The sequence below is a fragment of the Motacilla alba genome, chromosome 14 (assembly GCF_015832195.1).
Source record: "Motacilla alba alba isolate MOTALB_02 chromosome 14, Motacilla_alba_V1.0_pri, whole genome shotgun sequence".
In the NCBI taxonomy this organism is placed as follows: domain Eukaryota; kingdom Metazoa; phylum Chordata; class Aves; order Passeriformes; family Motacillidae; genus Motacilla; species Motacilla alba.
This window is the reverse complement of record NC_052029.1, coordinates 16,044,727-16,060,171: the sequence shown is the minus strand read 5'-3', so window position 1 is coordinate 16,060,171 and position 15,445 is coordinate 16,044,727. Positions and strand designations below refer to the sequence as shown.

Here is a 15,445-nt window from a genome sequence, read left to right as displayed (position 1 = left end):
GAAGTGCTCCTGAGGCTGCTGGGGAGGGCTGCTGCTGCTGGGGAAGTGCTCGTGTGAGGGCGTGGGCTCAGCACAACCCCGTGAGCTCCTCCCCGCACCGGCTGTAGCGTAACCACGAGAACAGAACCAAAATCACCACACTGATTTAATAATTAAAAGGGTATCAGACAAATGAGGATAAAACATCCCAATCTCCTGAGCAGGGATATTTTTAGCAGAACCACGTGCATGACACAGTACACAGGAAACCCCCCGCCCCGAGCAGCTCACTCAGCCTGGTGGGACACCAGGGCAGCTAAGAGGGCAACAGCTGCAATACACACACATATATATAAAAATACCCCCCACTGTATTTGTTGGGGAACCGTGTTGTGTAGCTGTAGGCTCTCTCCAAAAAGAATCTGATCTGCTGCTTTCACAAGTTCAGTTACTTTCTGTCCACATGGTCTGAGTTTAAATGCTGACAGGCGTCTTCTTCTCCCACCCTGCAAAGCAGGCTCCTTGCAGGAGGGGCTGAATCTGGACCTGGCTCCTCTCCCAGACGAAGTGGCTCGTGCTCAGTGCAGCTTCCTGCAGACGTGGGACCAGCCCAGACACCTGCCTGGCCTGAGGCCCAGCTCGTGTGGTCAGAGGTGATCACGCAGGTGCCACCCGCGCCATCCGAGTGCGCAGCCTGGCAGGTCAGCAGCGTCCCTGTCAGCTGGACAGGGCTCTGTGTATGCGGCCACACACCTCCTCAGCTCCCAGAGTCACCATCATCTCTGCCACGCTCGGGCCGTGCTGCAAACAGAGCGAGCCCTGAGCACAGGCACGAGCTGCCCCGCCGTGTCTGCATCACGGGCTGATGCCAGCCCTGCTCAGAGGGACCTGAAGCATCAGCACCAGAGCTGAGCCAGGACTAGGCTTTGGAGAACCTTTGTAAAGTTGGCTCTGAGCTCTGTGAAAGCACGTTGCACGTAATCTCAGATCTGCTCCTCGTACCTGCCGCCCGCTGAGCGCCACGCGCAGGAGCTGCATCATGCTGCTGTACTTGGTCCCTCTGGTTTGCTTCTGCACACCTCGCAGCTCTCGGTTCAGCTCCTCCACAGTCAAGGCAGCTGCTGGCCTTGTCATGAGCCTTTGGGAAAGAAGGTGTCCTTACACTCTGGGGACATGAAAACCACAGTGTTCCTCTCACCCCTGCCCTGTGCCAGGGCACTCCCTCTGCTCACCAGTGCAGAGCTCATTCAAAAGAGCAAGTTTAAACTATACAATTATGCCACAGACCTGGAAAACCACAGAAACAGCAGTAATTCTGACTGTTTAAGAATACAGTTTTCAGAGAGGAGGAGCCATTGCTGCCACTGCTCAGCTCAGACAGCAGCACACTTACCCTAACACCAGTTTTCCTATTTTATCTACTTCTGCAGAAATTGCTTGTAGCTGCTGCCGGGACACCGAGGGCCTGACCCACAGGTAAGAGTAATCACTGGACACCAGATTCTTCAGGAGGCTTATGTGACCCTGGGGGAAGAAAGCAAAGCTGGCAGGGCAGAGGGCTGCGCTGTGGAGGAAGCAATTCCTCAGCTTGGAGGATGGTGGCACAGCCCTCTGCCACTACTCATACTTTTCTCAGCAGAAGGACTCGCTCCACATATTTATCTTCCAGAACATCTGGCTCCACTTGCTGATCCCCATAGACAAGCTCCACCAGCCCCTGCAGCTCCCTGACGAGCTTCTGGCGCAGCCCTTGGTTCTCAATGTGACGGGTGAGGTGAATCCTGCAACACAGCAAACCCAACAACAAAACCTGCAGCCAAGGCCAAGTGCCAGAAATAAATTCTCACTGACATGGCGCTTACTACATTTTAAAGCTACCAGTGATTTTTTACCTGTTGAATTCTGGGAGCGCTTCAAGGTCCAGGAGAGCAGAATGGGTTGTAATTCTGCCTACATCAAACTGGGAGATCAGCTCCTCCAGAGTCCTCCCCATCTGCTTCTCTGCAACGCAAGGCACAGGGACTCACAGGGCTCTGCGCTCTCCGCGGGCACGGGCCGGGCTGGCAGCACAGGACAGCCACCCGTGCAGGGCCAGCAGCAGCAGGGATGTCCCCTGGCAGGCAGGAGGGAACTGGCAGCAGGGACACTGCCACGCTGCCCTGTCCCCAGGAGCCTGCTGTGCTGCAGCAGCACTGGAACTGGGACATTCTGCTCGGCTCCACCACCGTCCTCAGCAGAACCCCTCTGCCTCAGCTGGCCAGAGAAGCCACGCTCAGCCAGGAGGCTGCACTGCCCAAGATTTCATTCCCAAGCAGAGCTCTCAGAACACAAGGTAATTTGTGACCCCCACACAGCAAGAACCACAAAAGGAGGCGTTGAGTCAGCTCCTCGTGGTCTGTCAGGTCAAAGGAAGAGCAGCACGGGTGTCAGACAACACTGCAGTCACTAACCACAGAATGCAAGCTTTCCCAAGACTCCACAGAGTGTCTCAGCCTTGAGGTGAGGGTTTTCCCAAGGCACCTGATTGAGCACCTGATTCAATTTTAATGGCTGCACAGCAGCAGGAAGATTTCCACCATTCCAGCTCCTTCCACAGCTCTGTGACACCTCGGTGACTGACTGGTTATGTGACACCCATTCCCTTGACCCTTTCAAACGCCAACAAGGCTCTCAGCTATAAAAGCAAGCCCAGCCCAGGCCAGGCAGTCAGCAGGAGCCCGTGGTGCTACCTGTGAAGCCCGAGCCGCAGTTGGTGACGATGTCCAGCAGCGCCTCCGGCAGGAAGCCGTCCCGGGCAAAGCGCTCCAGGAAGATGTCCCCCTGCCTCTTGGACAGCTTGCCCCCGTCCTTGTTCAGCAGCAGCGGCAGGTGGCCAAACTGAGGCGGCTCCCAGCCCAAGGCCTTGTAGAGCAGCAGGTGCTTGGAAGTGGAGGCCAGCCACTCGGTGCCGCGCAGGACGTGCGTGATGCCCATGTGGTGGTCGTCCACCACGCTCGCCAGGTGGTACGTGGGGAAGCCGTCCCCCTTGAGAATCACGGGGTCACCTTCCACCTCAGCCACCTCGTGCTTGTTCCAGCCGTAGACCAGGTCCTGGAAGGGCTCCACGCCCCGCTCCAGGCGGAAGCGGATGACGCAGTCCAGGCCCTGGGACAGCTTCTGGGCCACCTCCGCGGCCGTCAGGTGCCGGCACCGGTTGTCGTACCTTGGGGAGATCAGCACCAGGGTTTTTGCTCAACAGCCAACGCCACCAGCCAGCTTTACTTCCCAAAACTTTAAGCAGACGCCTGAATTTCGGCTGTAACCCGCCCACCGCGCGCCCAGCCGAACAGCTCCTCCCGGGAGGGGGACACGCTGCTCCCTCCGCGAGGCACAGCCCCCCGCGGGGACGGGGACGGGACGTACCGCGGGGTCTGCTGGCTGCGCAGCGCGTCCCTGCGCAGCAGCTGCAGGCGCTGCGGGCTGCAGAAGCAGCGGTAGGCGGCCCCGCTGGCCAGCAGCGCCGCGCCCGCCCGCCCGTACAGCTCCAGCCGCCGCGACTGCACGTAGGGCCCCGCGGGGCCGCCCCGCCCGGGGCTCTCGTCCGGGGGAATGCCTGCAACAGCGGCGCGGCGGCAGTGAACGGCTGCGCCGCCGGAACAGCCCCGCCAGAGCCAGCCAAACCCACCCTCCCGCCGAGCACGGTGAGCCTCTACAGGACAGGTAAGGAACCAGCAAGTGGAAAATGAAAGATGTTTCCAAATACCTGCCCAGTCCAACATAGCTTCTATGCCTTCTGCAGCTCCAGGCACCACCCGACTCTGGTCTGTATCCTCCACTCTTAAAATAAAGGTTCCTTGGTGTTTTTTGGCAAAGATGTAATTGTACAAAGCGGTCCTAAGGCCACCTAAATGCAGAAAACCTGTAATCGTGGGGAAACCAGAGGAGACGGTCACAAAGGAGACCGAGGGGAGAGTTCTGAACACGAGCTGGAAGGGCGCTGGATGCTGCCGCTGGAGGCGGGAGCGGCACCGCAGCCCGGGGCAGCCCCGCTCCGGGGCACCGGCTCTGGAAACAACTTATGGGTGACTGCCCGCAGGAACAGCGTCCCCGACGGGCCCCGGCAACCCGTGACGAGCGGGCGCACGCCGGGAGCAGCACGGCCGCGGCACAGCGAGAGACCCGGCAGGGCAGCGAGACACGCGGAAGGGCGAGCCCGGGCCGGAGCAGCCCCGCAGCCCGGATTTCTGTTCCCAACCCAAAGCCCGCCCCGCCGCGGCGCAGCCCCGGGGCTGGGCAGGGCCGGGGCCCCAGGGCGCGGTTACCTGTGGGGCTGGGCCCGAACCGGACCCGCGGCCCGCGCTGGGATCCCGGTCCCGGTGCCGATCCAGATCCAGATCCAGGTCCAGGTCCAGGTCCAGATCCAGATCCAGATCCAGATCCAGATCCAGATCCCGGTCCCGGTCCCGGTCCCGGTCCCGGTCCCACCGCGCAGCGCAGCGCGCGCGCAGCTCGCGCCATCCCGCCACGCGCTCACGTGGCCGCGGCGTCTTTTCCGCCCGGCGGCGGCAGCCAATCCCCAGGCGCGCCGCCGCCGGGGGCGGGGCGTTCCCTTAAAGGCGCCGCCACCCGCTTCGTCCCGTGGCGCGAGGGGACCGCGGCCGCCGCCGCGGGGCCGGCAGCGTGCGGGAGTTCCGGTGCCCGCAGCGCTGAGCGGAGGGTCCGGCTCCCCTCCCGCCTCCCGGCGCGGCGCGGCCGGTGCCGCGGGGGCGCGATCCGGGGGCCGCCGCCGCCCCCACGCTGAGAGGCGGGCGGGGGCGCCTACGGGAGCCGGCGCGGCCCACAGCGGCGGCGGCGGCGTTTCCCGGCGTGCCCCGCGGCGGATTGTACACAATCATCATGGCCGCCGCCGCCGCCGCCGCCGATGGTACGAGCGCGGCCGCAGCCCGGGGCCCGCGCTGCCGGAGCCCGGGGCCCGCGGTGCCCGAGCCCGGGGCCCGCGCGGCCGGAGCCGCGGTGCCGGTCGGGGGGCGGCGGGGCGGGCCGGGAGGCGCCGGCGCGGGGAGCCGGGGCCGGACGCGCTGCGGGCGGCGCTGCGGGGCCGGGCCGGGGCAGCGTGCCGGGGCCGGGATCTTCCTGTCCGCTCCCCGCAGGTGCCGAGGAGCCGGGCATGGAGGCGGAGGCGCAGGAGCTGGCGCTGGGCCGCGGCGGAGGGGGCGGCTCGCCCGCGGCCGGGCGCTCTCCGGACGGTGAGCGGCGCCGGGAGCCCCCGCCGGCGCCCGTCAGCAACGGCGGCGACGAGGACAGCGGCAGGGAGCTGGTGGAGCTGAAGGTGATCTGGAACAAGAACAAGTACGACGTGAAGTTCTGCCTGGACAGCACGGGGGCCGAGCTGAAGCAGAAGATCCACTCGCTCACAGGTCGGTGGGGCCGCCGCCGCCTCCCCCGCGCCTCCCGCGCCGCCGCCGCTAATCGCTGTGCTTGCCTCTAGGGCTCCCGCCCGCCATGCAGAAAGTTATGTTCAAGGGACTGCTACCGGAGGAGAAAACCTTGCGGGAAATCAAAGTGACGAATGGAGCGAAAATAATGGTTGTGGGCTCTACCATCAACGATGTGCTAGCAGTGAATACACCCAAAGAAGCTGCTCAACAGGAGGTCAAAGCCGAGGAAAACAAAAAGGAGCCACTTTGCAGACAAAAGGTGATTAATATCTCATAATTGCTGGTGTGGGGGAGCGGCAGGATTTGTGTGGTTCTTCTGCAGGCACCTGTGGGTCCTGTTCCTCCGCAGATCAGGCTGGGGGTTCATTTGTGACAGCTCAGCGTTGGGAGGACTCTGGGCAGGGGAGAGCACTGAACTGTTTGGTCCAGCTGGGACTGGGGCTCTGCAGGACACTGCTTGTGGTGCCAGGCACAGCCAAGCATTTTGGTCAAAAAATAGAAACGTTTGGTGGATGTTAGTGCAGATTCAGCCCAGATTAACTCTGTCTAAAACCTAATTATTTTTTATTGGCACAAAAGAATTTGATCTCCAAAAACCGGTCAAAGCAAACTCCAAGAAAGCAGTTCCCTCAGCTGTCCCAGCCCTGACAGGGGTGTGGGTGTTGGATTCTCCTCTCACATTTTGTAGCAGTGGGGCTGGTTTGATGGTCCTGCATTGTTGGGGGCTGCTGGAGGGTTGCCAGCTCAAGGTATTACCAGCCTTGTACCTTCCTCAAAATGAACTTGATTAAATAAGTGGTGCCTCCACGAAGCGTGCTGATGGTTTCCTGTGGTTTGTCATGGTTCACACCCAGGGTAAGTGCTGTCATTTCCTAGAGGTGCTCAGCCAGGTGCAAGCTGTGAGTGTGGATTTGAGCGCTGCCCCTGCTCTGATCCTGCTGGGCTGCCCTGCCAGCTGTGGGGAGTCTCTGCCCCTCGCTGGATGTCGCTTTGGGTTTTACACGCCTGTGTTTATGTGTGTGTACGTTAGAAGGCTGTCATCCTTGGTGGTATGTTGGGGCTCCACTCACTTTGATCATCTCTTGGGAGCCTCGTGGAAGCGCGGTGGCGTTTGAGAGTCGGTGATCGGTGCCTGTGAGCAGCTGTGTCTGTGCCACTGGGATGTGGTCAGGGGCAGCTGGAGCCACGCTGCAAGCTTCGTAACGTTCCTGTGAATTTAATTTCTGTTTTTATGTTGTAGCAACACAGAAAAGTGTTGGACAAAGGAAAACCTGACGATGTGATGCCTTCTGTCAAAGGCGTGCAGGTGCGTCACCGAGGCCTCCAGACACTCGGGGTCACAAAGGAGACTGCTCTGTGCTGTGAGACCCTTCCCCACTGGGGCAGTGGTTCGTTGCTGTTGTGGCAGAAAGCTGGAGGGATGGGTGCTCCTCGTGCTTGCAAAGCTGAGGGTTGTGTCTTTCCTGGCCAGCCCTGGCCCTGACTGGCTGTGTCTCCTCGCAGGAGCGGCTGCCCACGGTGCCGCTGTCGGGCATGTACAACAAGTCAGGGGGCAAAGTCAGGCTGACCTTCAAACTCGAGCAAGACCAGCTGTGGATCGGCACAAAAGGTGAGCACCTCTCAGCCTCGGGGATGAGCAGTTGGTGACTGGGCTGTGACTGAACCGTGTGACCTAGAAAAGCTCTCCTGTGACTCAGCTGTGTGTGGGGAGTGATGCTGGTATTGCAGCGCTTCAGAAAGCTTTCTTTCCTTTCCTCACGTGCCATCCTCCCGGGGCATTGAATAGAACTTGATACTCCACATCAGTTCCTGAGAAACTGCCCTTCAGTGTGTCAGCAGACTAAGGGCCCAGGGTGCTGTCCTGGCTCCAAGTGCAAATGGTGGCGCTGGGCGTTTCTGGCGTATCCCAAGGCACTCCATAAGCAGCATGGATTTGATGCCACACAGGGGCCCAGTGGCTTAGCCAAGGCTTGGAAGGAAAACTCAGAGCTGGGATAGAACCTGGGAGTGTTGGCATCTCTGGCACTCTGTGTCCTTCCAGCCAGAATGATGTGGGTGTCTTGTCTCAGTGGTGCACAGCTGCGGTGCTGTGCAGAGGGCTTGCTGTGCAGTGCTGAGTGTGCAGGAGGAGCTGGGAATGGCGTGCCTTGCTGAGGATGTCTGTGGCCTGGTTGTGGCAGGGGTAGAGCTAGTTTTCCTGCCAGGAGCTGTTTTGGATTCGGGATGGGAGCAGTGCTGATAGCAGTGGATGTTTTGGTTGTTGCTGGGCAGTGCTTCCCTCAGTCAAGGACTGTTGGTGTCTCAGATGCTGCCTGTGAGGAGGCATGCAAGGAGATGGAGGGAACTGGCCAGGACAGCTGGCCAGAGCTGGCCAAAGGAATATTTCCCACCACTGAGCTTCGTGTCCAGTGTAAACTGGGGGCAGTTGGCTGGGAGGGACTGGTCACTGAAGGGGGACAGCTGGACATCAGTCAGCAGTGGGGAGCAGCTGTATTGGGCATCACTGGTTTCTCTGGACTTTATTTTTTTATTTTTTTATTACTATTATTGTTACCATTAGTACTAGTAGTATATTTTATTTTGTTTCAGTTATGAAACTGTTCTTAGCTCAAACCAAGCAGTTTTTACTTTTTTCCCAGTTCTCCTCCCCATCCCAGCGGGGCAGGGGGAGTGAGTGGCTGCGTGGTGCTAAATTGCTGCTGAAGGGGACACTGGGATCCCCCACCTGCCAAGGAAGCTCCTTCAGTTTGCCTGGGCTGGGCAGTGCATAGTGGTGAGCAGGAGGGATGGAAGTGCTTGCTCACTGTGCCAGCAAAGCAGCCTAACTGGGTGCTTATACTGCCTCCAGCTGCTACAGTAGGTCCAAAGGAAGCAGAAATCCCAAAAGTTTTTGGCACTTTCTTTGTAGGACAGACTTGACTGTGAAGATTTTTTCTGGCTCTGAGGCCTCTCTTGGTGCCAGTTGTAATGATTTCTCTCCTGGGCAAAGTGGTGGAGCAAGGCATTGGGGGTGTTTTTAACACTCTAGGTTGGGCAGGCAGATTTTCCTGTTACTGATCCCAGGTTCTAAATCATGCTGAGTATTTAGGTGATGAATCTCTTCCATCACCCCCAGATGAGTTTTCTAGTACAGTGTTTCTGAGGTGTTCTACCTAGTGTTGCTAATGCTGTGAGTTTGATTCTTCCTGTAGTTGTGTGTTCCCTGTTTCCCTGCTCCCCCGAAGCAGCAGCAGCTTGCTGCCTCTAGGAATGGTTTTAATTGCTGGCTGTTATTGGGAAAACTCCTTCCTCCTCTGAGAAACCCACGGCAGAGGCCAGCAGCTAAGGGCTGGAGTAAACACATCCGGGTGCTGGCACAGCTGCTCACTGCTGGCCCTGGAGAGTTGGAGCTGGTTCTTACCCCCAGCCCTGCAGCCTCTCAGGGGCTTTGTGCAGGTGTTTGTAGTCAGAGTGAGCTCAGTTATGAGGCACAGAATATTTTTCCTTATATCACTGAGTTTACCTCCCTGTGTGCTTTCTGTAGGTAGGTTTGAGGTTTTTTGGATCACAAATCAAATAGATTGTCTCAAGAACTCAGAGTTCAGTTTCTCCTTTGTAAAGTGTTCTGGGTATTCTCTGTCTTGTGTCCAAGAAGATAATTGTTGGCTGATGCTGGATGCTTGACCTGAGAGGCAGGACCTTGGGACTGAGTGTTCAGGAAGGAGTGAGGACAGAGCAGATGGGGAAGCTCTGCCCTGGACCATGTGCTTTGTGGCTCCTGCCATTGCCTCTGGCTGCTGATCTCACTCTGCCATGTAATTGTAGTCTTTTGGGGGCTTCAGTTTCTCTTACGTGTTTCTTTCCCTGTTTTCTCTGTCGTATTCCCTTCCCTGTGCTTCTCTGCTCTGCCTCAGGGTAAAGCCTGGCCTAAGCTTTCAGAGCTGGCTCAGCGTATCTTTGCCAGCTCTCAGCTTGCTGTTGAGAGTTCAGTGTAGCCCTTGGCTGTCAGTCCTGAACGTTCCCATACCTGGACTAGATTCCATAGGGTGAGCATCCCTGCTGCTCCCAGGGGAGCTCCTTATGGGAAAAGGTAAAGTAAAGCCTGGGATTTCCCATCGCTCAGTCCAGGCCCAAATGATGAGCACTGAAGTACTTCATGTGATGCCGGGGAACTGTGTGATCCAGCTTTGGACTCCTTCACACTCCTGGGTGCCAGCTGGGGGTGTGGGGGGGGTGGTGCTGCAGCCACCACGTGCTGGGCAGCAGGTGTCCAAAACTCACCTGGAGGGGAGACTGGACCTGAGGAGATTTGGGCATTAATGGAGGTGGTGTGTGAAATGAATATGAAATGCTGCTTCCCCGCATGTCAGAAATAATGCTTTGATCAATTTTAATGTAGAGAGAACAGAAAAGTTACCCATGGGGTCCATTAAAAATGTGGTGAGTGAACCTATTGAAGGCCATGAGGATTATCACATGATGGTGAGTAACAGCTCTACTTTAATCATATCCATCTGATTCCTTCACGCAGCGCACACGGCTGAGGCTGCAGGTCAGAGCAGGCTGGAGGTGGATGGTGCTTCCAGCCTGGTGGACATGGGGACGTGGGCTCCTCTCACACTGTCAGTATTTTGGGGCCATATTGAATATCTGCAGCTGTGTGGAAATCCAGGCTCTTTTCACACAAACACAAAGTGCTTAAGCATTATTTTGTATCTCCTGACCGTGACAGTTTTAAACCAGTAAACATGCTCACAACATAGCTCATGATTTCTTAATGGTAGGGGTGGTTTTGGTACCTGGTTTAATTTCTAGATTCTGTGGTATTTATATGAACAACAGGCCTTGATGGAGGTTAAGAAAAAAAGGATTTGATGCTGTAATGTTTTTTCACAGCTGTAACTTTCTGAACAACTCATATGGGATCTAGCAAAGTTATATTTCAGAAGAGAACTGTGCTAGTGTACTGAAATTTTGGCTGTTGATTTTAATCCATGGGTTTTTTTAAGATCCTGCTTTTCAAAGTACAGTGACTAACTTTTGATGTTGAAGTCAGTTTCTTTTCTGTAAGAGGTCTGTTTCCTTCTTTAGGGGGAGGAAAGGGAAATGTTTTTCCTTAAAGTCACGGCCTGCAGGAGGGTGCTGCTCTAGTCTCTGTCCAAATACTTGATTTGATTACCTGTGAGAAGAGTCCTCTTCAGCACACGTTGCAGTTAACTTACCCCACAGCAAGGACAGAGGCTCTGACATGCCATGGTGCCCCTCTCCTGGGCATAGGAGAGAAGTTGGGAATAGGACATTATGTCTAAATGTAAAATCCTGTGATTATAAAAACATGGTCATTGTCTTGTTCAGTTCCTGTTTGGCTTCTCAGCTCTGATGTTTCTTTAGAGACTCTGAGTTATGCTTCAGGTTGTCAACTGGAATAATTTCCTCATGTTCTTGGCACGGGCCAGGAGTTCTGGTTTCAGTTGTGATGTTGCAAAAGGGAAGAGCTCGTGGTTTCCTCAGTGTCTGCAGCTCTTGCTCTCTGCAGTGCTGCTTTAATTGCCCACCAAAGAGCTGTGGAATGCCCCGAGTGCTGCAGGGAGCAGCAGGTGGGACAGGCTGGTCTGGTTTGGCAGTGGATGAGCTGTGCCTGTCCACTGGGACCAGCTCTTTGTTCCCATGTGTAAATGTTGTCGTTTTTAATTGCAGGCGTTTCAGCTGGGCCCAACAGAAGCATCTTACTACTGGGTCTATTGGGTCCCAACTCAGTATGTGGATGCAATCAAAGACACGGTGCTGGGGAAGTGGCAGTATTTTTGAAAGCACGCTCACCTCTGGCACAGGAAAATGACACAAATCTAAGGACACTGCTGGGAGAGGCCTCCAACATCCCTGGATGTGACAGTCCTGGAACTTATTATTAAAACATGCTAAACGAGGCATGGATGGAAGCCAGAGGTGATGTTCTTTCACCATTAGTTTACTTTTAACTTAAAGATTTCACCATCCCTTTTCTGCAGTCAGCTTCAACCATATTTAAAGCAAATACAATGGAAATCAATAAACCTTAATTCACAAAATATCGTGTGTAATACACTTAAATCTGCTGAGAGTTGATCTTCCAGTTTAGTTTTAAAAAGAAAATATTCAACGTATTATTGAGGATTTTTTACACGGTTTGAACAAAACCAAATATTTTCATAATCTCTCAGTTATCAGCATTAGACTTACTTTAGTTACTTGGTTGTGGCTGGGACTTTGAGGGGCAGATTTTTAAGAGCTAACTGTAGCAGAGCACAGCGTCGCTGCTCGCTGAAGCCATATCCCGCTGGCCCTCCAGGGCAGCTTCCACTCCTTGGTAGCAGAACTAATTCTTTGTTTTAACCCAAAGATGCCCTGCTTGTTTGGGATTTTTCCTGGCCTTTCCCGAGTCTGGCAGCTGCAGGTCGGTGTGCGTGGCGTGTTTGGAGCAGCTGGACTCTGCAGGGATGTTTTGTCGTGGCAGGTGACCCGGTGCTGCCAGCTGCTCCCTCGTGCCCGGTCAGTGCTTCACCTCCTGCCCTGGGCTGCTGCGTTTTGGGAGTGTTTCCTTGCTCGTGCATGTTGCAGTCTGGGGTCATTTTGCAGCTGCTGCGTTGGCACTGAGCTGCTGGGCTGGGAGCACCCTTGTGCTGCTGGTGTGAGCAGGGGACACGGTGACATGGCCATGGATGGAAACACCGCAAGGCTGCCTGGTGGGAGCAGGGGGACACAGGTCTCCCAAAGGGAGGGAACCACAGAGACCTTCCTGCCCTCTTTGGGGTGGGGGCAGTAAGGGAGAGAGAAGCTCAGATGCCGTTTCGGATTCTTAATAACAGCAGCAGTGTTTTCTGATCTGGATTTGAAGATTTGTAGTGATTGAATTCAGTGAATCGTACTTTAGATTAACCATCCAGCAAGGGATGTTTTGAAATGTGAACCACCTTCCAGCTTTTCTCCCATTCCAGCTGACAAGAAGCCCTCACTCCTCACTCTGTCAGAAGGAACGTGCTGCACCTGGGGCTGTGATGCTCTGTGTGTCATGCCAGCCACCCGTGTGCCATTTCTCTCAGGTGTTCTGGACGGAGCCCTCAGCCCTGCACAGGGGCAGAGCCCATAGCAGGTGGCATTGTGCAGCCAGACTGGAGCAGCTCACTCATCCCTGCTGTGCACCAGGACGGGGGCTCGGTGCTGCTCCGTGCCAGTAGCTCAAAGCCATGCAGAAACAGCCTTCTAGGAGCAGCTCATCTGAACATGCTCCATGTCCACCCCTCCCTCTCCTTGAGGGAAGAGCCCAGTTGAAGCACAGCAGTGCAAATTCCCAAATGAGTATTTATTTTACTTTTATTTTACTTGAGAGACTGGAAAACACATTGGCTTTCTGGTAGGTGTTGAGGTCACATATTTCCCTGTAGCCCCTAGATAGCAGCTTTTAGTTTGTATTTTCTGTTTGAGCAGCCACGCAATACGAGTTTTAAAGGTGTTTCATCTCCTACATAAAAACTAGTGATGTGCTTGTTACTCCTGTAGCTTGGGGTGTTTCCTTTCTGTGTTCAAGCCAGCAGCAGTGTGTCCTGACATGCGTGGCTGGGGCCAGGAGAGCTGTGTCAGCTCCCTTGGCAGTCCCCTGGAGCAGTGGGGGCAGAGAGGAGCTGGCCTGGCTTTGCTGGTGGCAATGTCACGGGTGGAACGCAGCCGTCACACTTGTGATTTCCTAGTTGTCAGTCCTGGTGTTAAGGCTGAAATTAACAATTTGTTACCTGGTGGAAGGTGTGGGCACTACAGGATAAAGCTGAGGGGTGACACTGGCTCTTTCTGTCACCTGGGGCCACGTTGGCTCCTTGCTGGTTCTGTGATGATCAGCTCCCATTTGTTCCCCAGCGTGCTCAGACCTGTCTGTGCATCTGTTTGTGCTCCGTTTCCTTTCCTGCTCCTTCCCCCCCTTGCTCCTGGGGAGGGCAGGAGCAGCTGTGGTGCCCGAGTTCCAGCTCCTCCCCAGCTCCTGTGGCTCCTGTGCAGGACACAGCGACCGGGTGAGTAGCTCTGGGTGAGTGGGGACAGGCACTGAGCACTGCTGGGGCACGGGGCAGCGTCACACCCCGTGCCAGGGGGCACAGCTGCTCTGTCCTGGGCCACGGACAGCCCAGCAGCTCAAAGGACACTCAGCACAAACCCCTGGTTACGTACAAATTTTAAACATGAAGAAAATAATATACACTAAGAAAATGTGATCTTGTTTAGGTGCTTCCTTGCAGGTTGGATTTGATTGGAAAAATGAAATGGTCTCATTTTTTGTTCTATGTGTAAAATTTGATTAAAATACAGGAAAGTGACTTATAAATGCTTTAGTTGGTGTTTGTTGGCTCAATATCCCAGGCTTTTTGGGACCTCTTTGAAATGAGTATTCTAGTTGAAGTTAGCAGAGCTGCTTTTAAGATCCTTTCTCTTTGGGAATGATGTGGAGGTGTGTATGTTCTGGCATACACCAGTTTTTCCAAGGCAGTTATTGACATTAAGAAACACCCTCTTCTTAGTGCGGTAGTGCCACAGTTGCCTCTCAGCCATTGCCTGCCTCTCTCTTGGCTTTGGGTTTTGCTCTCTGGTCATCCCAAGGGAGACTCAGCATAACCAGTGGTCCCAGGGAGGAGTTTGGTCCTCAGTGAGACGCAGTGTGTGAGTAAAGTGTGAGTACACTCGGAGTTGGTGATAAGGATGGTTCTGAGATGTGACATGCATTCTGTGGGCAGGTACCAGTACCAGCTGCACAGATGTGTATTTCTGTTAAATCTCAATTGAACAGGGTGCTCTCAGCAGCCACTGCTTCCTGCTGTGTGTGGGTGGGATTCCCCGGGAGCACCCTGGGGTGCCACTCCGTATGAGGTTGCACTGAGTGTTTTCTGGGCTTGCTGATTGCAGATTAAAGTGTTGGTGAGGCAAATGCAGGTCCCTGCAGGACACAGCTGGTGTTTGCTGGTGGCTGCTCCCAGAGCCCAGGCAGTGTCCTCTCCTTGCTGCCTTCTTGGGATTCCTCCTGCCAGTGCCCCAGCTCCCTCCCTGCCTTGTTCCATGACACTGGGTATCACAGCTCGCCTGCGTGCCATCCCTTCCCCGTCTCTGTGCCCAGCACTGCAGGTTTCTCCTCCTCTGTTGTCCCAAGTCCAGTATTCTCTCCTCAGTTTGTGCATCCCAAGTGTAAGCAGTCCCAGGATCACTGCTTCCTTGGGAATGCAGAAGTGTTGTTGCTCAGCCTGATTGGCGTTTGAACGGAGACTGTCTTGCATGAAGAGCTTGTGTTACTCACATGGTTTCACACCAAGTTGAAAGTAAATTATTAATTTCCATTAATGATGTTGATGAGGAATGTGTAACTACAGTCAGGGAGTTCTGGTGATGGAAGAGAGGGATCTGGATTCAAAGGAGATAAACTCACCACCACCACACTGTGCTGGTGCCACACACACCCTGCCCAGCTTGCACCTGCTGGCTGGTGCCCACTGCTCCGTGCTCTGAGGGCCAGAGAGAGGCAGTTCCCTGCTGCTCCACTGCCCGGGTGCCACGGTGGGGTCTGCTCTGCCCCCTGCCCACAGCCACTGCCGCTGGCTCGGGCGCAGCGCTCCCTGCTCCCGTCCTTGCAGGGCTTCTCTCCAGACTCCCCTTCGTTTCCTTTTCTTCCTTTGTAACTCGGTTTTTGCAGTGGAGCCGTTTTCACCCTCAGTTCTGTCCAGCAGCCTCTCCCCACGGGTTACGATGAGGCCGCTGGCATCTTGTTTTGTTAGTGAATGTCCTTGTCACCGGAGGGGAGCGGGGGACCAGGAGAGCCCGAGCAAGGCTTGGATGAAACGTGGCCGTTTTACTTCCAGCCAAGGATTCACCTTGGTAGCTCATGGAAGCTCACTCTGTCTTATCCATACGCAAAGCGATTAATTCTTTGGTTTTATATTTTAAAAAAACAAATTAGATATTTGTGTCCATTGCAGATTTATTTTAAATGGAATATGTGAGTACCATGTATTATGGTATTTTTAAATAATCTATTGCCTATTTTGGGGGGAGGGAGATGACAA

General features: G+C 55.2%; 2 protein-coding genes across 2 annotated transcripts; one reads left to right on the top strand and one right to left on the bottom strand.

Moving 5' to 3' along the window:
• Nucleotides 1-132: 132 nt before the first annotated feature.
• On the bottom strand, nucleotides 133-4,504 carry EARS2 (glutamyl-tRNA synthetase 2, mitochondrial). Its single transcript, XM_038151698.1, has 9 exons — nucleotides 4,281-4,504; nucleotides 3,722-3,877; nucleotides 3,382-3,571; nucleotides 2,709-3,181; nucleotides 1,872-1,980; nucleotides 1,607-1,760; nucleotides 1,373-1,503; nucleotides 982-1,117; nucleotides 133-780 (listed from the first exon to the last, which is right to left on the bottom strand). The coding sequence occupies exons 1-9, from the start codon at nucleotides 4,474-4,476 to the stop codon at nucleotides 697-699; spliced, it is 1,629 nt and encodes a 542-aa protein (XP_038007626.1). The 5' UTR covers nucleotides 4,477-4,504; the 3' UTR covers nucleotides 133-696.
• A 213-nt stretch (nucleotides 4,505-4,717) lies between these two features.
• On the top strand, nucleotides 4,718-11,443 carry UBFD1 (ubiquitin family domain containing 1). The gene is made up of 7 exons (XM_038151699.1): nucleotides 4,718-4,882; nucleotides 5,109-5,375; nucleotides 5,447-5,655; nucleotides 6,637-6,702; nucleotides 6,900-7,005; nucleotides 9,775-9,857; nucleotides 11,073-11,443. Exons 1-7 carry the CDS (start codon nucleotides 4,855-4,857, stop codon nucleotides 11,181-11,183), a joined length of 870 nt encoding a protein of 289 aa, XP_038007627.1. The 5' UTR covers nucleotides 4,718-4,854; the 3' UTR covers nucleotides 11,184-11,443.
• The last annotated feature ends 4,002 nt before the right edge of the window (nucleotides 11,444-15,445 follow it).